We start from the raw sequence: 6,843 nt of genomic DNA, 5'->3' as shown, positions 1-6,843 counted from the left end.
AGAGTGAGTTTTAAAACACATAAAAACGACTTCTTTTTGGAGAAGCTTATTTACTTAAATATTGTTCTGTAACGTCCCGCGACGTGGAATGGAGTTTCTTAATGTACAAAAGTATGTTGGATAATAACCGAAAAATTTTCTTGGTTAAAATTAAAGGAAACACAATTATTATTTGAAATTAAAATAAATAATATCAAGAACTTGTGCTATGTATGAAAAATATTCATTTTAAATAAGTAAACTATGTCAATAAACCATAAAACCACAACAATCTTTTTTTTGCAGAAATTATATTTCAATAAATTTTCAGTAGCGAGTTATCGATATACTTAATTGCATTTACAATATAAAATGTGAAAGAAAATGTCTTATTTTTTAGTTTATGCGGCATATGTTACCCGTTTTTTAAGACATATATGAATGGATATGTTTTGTCTTTAGTATATATCTGTCCGTCTCTAGACTAATAAATTTTAGTTTAAACATTTGATGCTGATTTGCACGAATAAACAAATTAAAACATTAGCCAAACAGCGGTTGCTAACGATGTCAGAAAAAGTGACTTGATTTGAACTTTTTCCAAAATAGTAATTATTTTATCGAACAAAAAAAATATGTTGACAGTATGAAATAAAATCCATAACGACATACCTCCGATAACTCTTTTCGCAGAACTCGTTTCGAAATTAAAAACTCGGCTCCCTACGGTCGCCTCGTCCTGAAACGTCTCACTCTTTCTATAAAATTTGAGTTACCGGACCGTATTTATAATAATGTTAGCACTAACAAGTATTTAAAATAACAAGTACTTAATAATTTGTTTGTTTTATTTATTTTTATTCATTATAATAATCCCATTTCTTTATCAGAAACTTTTAAACGAAATAAATCCTACTTGGCTAGAAATAACGGCAAATTTGTGTTAGGCTCATCTGGCAACGTTGCAAATTATTTAAATGCTAACTATGAGATTTTTACACATTTTTTCGTCGCCCTCTATCGAGTGGTAGATTTATTAAATATATTATTAGTGTGATTTGTGTTACCTATGCGCGTGATTGGTGTCCAAGCTTTTCGCCGGCGTTTGACGGCCGACCGTTGGTGCGCCATCTCTTGTTCGCCGGCCGTTGGCCTGTTCGCTCCAAACAATAGCATGGGTCTATCTATATGTATTTAATCAATGCCGTAGGGTGGTTTTAAATAACAGAAACCGTCTCAAAAGTAAAAAAATTCAAACACAAACTGCTCACGTGAATTGGATGACATCGGACTACCTTACAGTGTTGCCGATTTTCAACATCATGGCTTGTAAGTTTAGAAGGCATTGACTCATTCCAATTTAACCTATAAAATTAATTTATCTAACCTAAAAATCTTGATTAGTAAAGTTAAGTCACTTTCACGATCTAATCACTATTAAAAATGGTTATTAAAAAACATGGTATGAAAAAATAATCTATATGTTAAAAGGTTATATCTCTTTACGTCTACAGATTACCCAGATGTCGACATAGACCCACTCTAAAAAGTTTTACAACATGAAATCTTTGTCTACTATTGTTCAGAAATGCCAGATTTGTCCCTACTTCACAACTTTACCATTTTATATGGAAAATCATGCCAAACTCAACCATTCTTTAATGGTACATTTCAGCTGTGATGACAATGTAGAAACTTATCGCTGTCATGACTGCGACTTCCGGGCAGATTTTATTGTCACTTTGAAGAAACACATTAAAGAGTGTCACCCAAGTGGAACAAACAAGCTTCAGCCAGATATCAATTACAGTATTCAGAACTACAGTTGCATAAATTGCCATTTCGAAACTTATACCTCAATTAAACTTCTTCAGCACACTACAGCTTGTCAAGATGCTCAGTTAAAATTACACACAATTGGAAAACATTTACAAAAAATATGCTGGTATCCGTGTGAAAAATGTACTTACAATGCCAAAAGCAAATCTCATTTAAGGAGACATGCCTACATCAAACACACAGACAAAAAGGACATCAAGTGGCAGAAGTGTAATCATTGTTCATATGTGACAAAAACCTTAGAACGATTAAAAACACATATAAAGCACAAACATTTGGGTGATAAAAGTAAGTGGTATCACTGTGATAAATGCCCGCACAAAACCAAATATAAACAGGGAATAAGAGTACACATGACAAATGTACACGATGACAATAAACCATTCCAATGTGAAAAGTGTTCGCGCACTTTTAAAAATATAAACCGCTTGAGAAGACACACAATTAACAAACATTTGGACGAGAACCAGATTCAGTGGCATCAATGTGAACAATGTCCATACAAAGCTAAAACAAGGTCGACCTTGTTACAACACATAAGCGATATACATCAAAACGGTAAGAAATATCGTTGTAATCACTGTACATATAAGTCACGTAGTTCGCTCGAAGTAGAAGACCATATGAACACTAAACATTCACAGGGCAGTGAAGTTAAGTGGTATCAGTGTACAAAATGTCCTCAAAAATATAAAACTAACGGAGGTTTAAGCCGTCACCTGCGCATGCAGCATGAAGAATTCTCTGGAAAGTATCAGTGTAATCAATGCGATTTTAAGACGACAAGTTCGCAATCTTTAAAAGACCATACGAATAGCAAACATTTAAGCGACACTGAAGCTGAGTGGTACCAGTGTGACGAATGTCCAGCTAAATACAAAATTAAATCGTCTTGGAGACAACACATGAACTTGAAGCATCCAAGTGGTAACAAGTATCAGTGTGATCAGTGTGATTATAAGGCGAATTATTCGCAGTGTTTGAAAGATCATATAAATAGCAAACATTTATCTGACACTGAAGCTGAGTGGTATCAGTGTGAAAAATGTTCAGTTAAATATAAAAATAAATCCTCTTTGAGGGAGCACAGACGCATGATACATCGAGGTGGTAAGAAGTTTCAGTGTGATCAGTGTGATTTTAAGACACGTTATTGCGGCCCTCTAGAAAAACATATAAGCAGCACTCATTGACAACGATCTTATAAATGCAATTAAAAACAAAAAATTGAATATATAGAAATGAAATGATGAGGTGTTCTTATTAAAAACGTAATGTAATAATTCATTGTCTCAAATTAATATAAGTTTTATATTTATTTTTAAGCACTAGAAATATATTTACTATTTTTGTAGTAGTTAATTCTTGCGGTTTTTTCCAAGCGAAAATAAGTGAATTTTTCGACCGACGCTAACACGTTGTGTAAATTTGTTTTATTTTTTATAAATGCACCGTGCATGTTAGGAGTTTAATCGTTAACTAGTTCTAACACAGCTTAACAATCGGGAATTTATTTAGATAGAGCATTTACTAGGAGATTTCATGAAATTCACTTAATCAGGATAACACATTACATTATAACACTTCTTAATTCCTCACACAAGATTGTTAATAGTTTATTTACGGCAGTTAAATTAACCTAACGTTGCCCCACTCTGAGAAAAGACCGTGAATGTGTGGTAGAATTCATAATATCGTGAACTGAGGTACGAGGGATTATACATTTTTCCCTTTAGACAGTTATCATCGTTATTATCATCATCACATCACCGAGATATCTTTCTCGCAACGTGGATAATTACATCACCGAGGAGCTTTCCTCGCAACACCTGAAACATTTTGTGTTGTTTATTTATCATGTGTTTTGTCTGGGATAAACTGGGACAGTTCACGTTATAAACTCTCATAACTAATAGTTTTAAGTGACCAATCACTCGGATCAAGGCATAATTTAACGTATGTAAAGTCTTTGTTTGAATAGTTGCTAAAGTGTGGCATAATTTAACATTGTGAGTCATGGGGGACGACATTATTTGTACAGTGTCACAGGATAGATCACATTTCTAAGAGACATATTTTTGACTCATTTTTTTAACGACGCGTTCGTCCGATGCCATTTTGAACCTCCAGTTTGCCTGCCATATTTTTTTTTATGTGTTTGGGGAAATGTAAAACGATGACAATGCAGCTGAATAAGTTCACTTTTAAAAATTAACCGATAACTCTAATGGACATAAAATATTAACCTCATGTAAATTTGTTAGCTTTGCAATTTTTCTTTATCTCACAATTTTAACTTCAGTAATTTTCTTGTTGTATAACTTAAATGGAACGTAAACTTTCATGCTCTGCAGTTTCTAACCTCACGTAAATTTTTGTCTGCACAAGTTTCCTTTCACACCAGTTCTTTTGTATTTTTGAATCTTGGCTAGTTTTTTTGTTTTGTAAATATTTTGTTGATTAATGCTTCCATCATATAAATTGTCCGTTAAATCTTATTAATCTCAGATAAGAATTCTTTGCTGTTTAAAAATTTCACGAGAGTGTAGGGCGAATTTTAATGTTGTTTATTGCTCTTTTTGAAACTGTAACACTTGTTCAATTGTAGTTTAATGTCAGAGTTATAGAAATTCAACATTTAAATGGAATTGAGTTCAAATAACACCGAAACACGTAGCAGACGCGGAGTGCGCGGTTCCCTGTCGAGCTAGCCGCCGCAATATCTGCACAAAAGATGCAGGTCTTAAATAGAAGTCAGGGACTGTCGGGATGACGTGACGCTGTCGACTTGGCCCAGCAGTCGAGACCTAACCACGAGTTTCCGACCGTTGTTACGCAACGTTTATTGTCATGCAGATCTATAACTCCCGACACGTTACACAGAGTTCGTAGAAATTTTGAACCTAGGATAGGACTTTGAGACGATAGTGGAGGCAAGCATTTTGAACATTTATTATAAATTCGTTTTCGTTGTAATCTGATCCATTAATAAATTGAGTGTTAATTTTTTCAATTTTGTCCTTATTTCGCGTTGACATTTTTGTCATCTTTTTCTGTGATTGCTATGACTGCTTATTGAAAAAAAATTAAATTGGACGAAGTCGTCTCTGGGGTGTATAATACGCAAAAATTGTCAGACGTGAACGTGTATATATGTTACAGCTAATATCCGAAATACGTTATTATGCATAATAACTAGACATTTTAGGAATTATGCGTAATAACTAAACTTCTCAGTTATTATGCATAATAACCGGAAAGATTAGGAATTATGCCTAATAACTGGAATTTTCAGTTATTATGCATAATAACGGAAACGTTTAGGTAATATTGATAATAACTAACAGAGGAACAGGAATTATGCATAATACCTGAAACATTAGTCATTAAGCATATTGCCTAACATGCCCAGCTGATTTCACAAAAAATGAGCAAATCAGGTTCTCATAGATCAATGAAAGGCAATGGGAATATAACGTTTATGTTACTGTAATTTGTCCCGTTTTTTTCTAAATCAACTGTACATGTGATATGTAGGGGAAAGCGAGGCAGGGTGGGCAGCTTTTTTGAAAAGATTATGCATAATTCCTGTTCCTCTGTTAGTTATTATCAATATTACCTAAACGTTTCCGTTATTATGCATAATAACTGAAATTTTCAGTTATTACGCATAATTCCTAATCATTCCGGTTATTATGCATAATCACTGACAAGTTTAGTTATTACGCGTAATTCCTAAAATGTCTAGTTATTATGCATAATAACGGATTTCGGATATTAGCTGTAACATATACATACAACCATGGCCGACTCCATTAATCTCTAAAGAATTAATGAAGATAAGACTGATTTTGGCAAATGACATACCTTCCAAGAAAAGAGAGGGTGGGTGGGCGGGCCTAGTACCTACTAAGATAACAGCAATTTTTGGCAAATGGCATTCCTTCCAAGAAGAGAGAGGGTGGGTTAGTACCTACTAAGATAATAGTAATTTTGGCAAACGAGATACCTTCCACGAAAAGAGAGGGTCGGTGGGCGGGGCTACTACTTGGTAAGATAAGACTGATTTTGGCAAATGACATACCTTCCAAGAAAAGAGAGGGTGGGTGGGCGGGGCTAGTATTTGGTAAGATAAGACTGATTTTGGCAAATGACATACCTACCAAAAAAAGACAGGGTGGGTGGGCGGGGCTAGTACCTGCTAAGATAATATGTTATTTGCCAAAATAAGACTTATCTTAGCAAGTCCTACCCTCTGAGAAAGTTTAATACGGGTAAAATTAGTCTTATCCTAGCAAGTTCCCGCCCACCCGCCCCCTACTTTTTCAGAGTTTATGTCATTTCCAAAAGAAGTTTTACCTTTGCAGGTATTAGCCCCGCCCACCCACCCTCTCTTTTCTTGGAAGGTATGTCATTTGCCAAAATTACTGTTATCCTAGCAGGTACTAGTCCCGCCCACCCACCCTCTCTTTTCTTGGAAGGTATGTCATTTGTTAAAATTACTATTATCTTAGCAGGTACTAGCCCCGCCCACCCACCCTCTCTTTTCTTGGAAGGTATGTCATTTGCCGAAATCAGTCTTATTTTAGGAAGTACTAGCCCCGCCCACCTCCTCTATTTTCACAGAGGATGTCATTTGCCAAAATAAGACTTATCTTAGCAAGTACTAGCAAGTACTACCCTCTGAGAAAATAAAGGGCGGGTGGGCGGGGCTAGTACTTGCTTAGATAAGACTGATTTTGGCAGATGACATACCTTCCAAGAAAAGAGAGGGTGGGTGGGCGGGCCTAGTACCTACTAAGATAACAGCAATTTTTGGCAAATGACATTCCTTCCAAGAAGAGAGAGGGTGGGCTAGTACCTACTAAGATAATAGTAATTTTGGCAAATGAGATACCTTCCAAAAAAAGAGAGGGTAGGTGGGCGGGGCTAGTACTTAGTAAGATAAGACTAATTTTGGCAAATGACATACCTTCCAAGAAAAGAGAGGGTGGGTGGGCGGGGCTAGTATTTGGTAAGATAAGA

At 35.3% G+C, this 6,843-nt stretch overlaps 1 protein-coding gene across 1 annotated transcript; it reads left to right on the top strand.

Moving 5' to 3' along the window:
* The first annotated feature begins 1,332 nt into the window (after positions 1-1,332).
* On the top strand, positions 1,333-3,180 carry LOC135140179 (zinc finger protein 845-like). The gene is made up of 2 exons (XM_064070608.1): positions 1,333-1,441; positions 1,494-3,180. Exon 2 carries the CDS (start codon positions 1,539-1,541, stop codon positions 3,009-3,011), a length of 1,473 nt encoding a protein of 490 aa, XP_063926678.1. The 5' UTR covers positions 1,333-1,441; positions 1,494-1,538; the 3' UTR covers positions 3,012-3,180.
* The last annotated feature ends 3,663 nt before the right edge of the window (positions 3,181-6,843 follow it).

This window comes from Zophobas morio, unplaced genomic scaffold, assembly GCF_036711695.1.
Source record: "Zophobas morio isolate AGI-343-1 ecotype UQ-CSIRO unplaced genomic scaffold, CSIRO_AGI_Zmor_V1 ptg000038l, whole genome shotgun sequence".
Taxonomy (NCBI): Eukaryota; Metazoa; Arthropoda; class Insecta; order Coleoptera; family Tenebrionidae; genus Zophobas; species Zophobas morio.
Note: the sequence above shows the minus strand (reverse complement) of the source record. Positions and strands in the feature narration are given on the sequence as shown.

What these genes read in the sequence shown, in the direction of transcription:
- LOC135140179 (XM_064070608.1), top strand. Translation starts at nt 1,539, where the DNA reads ATGAAATCTTTGTCTACTATTGTTCAGAAATGCCAGATTTGTCCCTAC.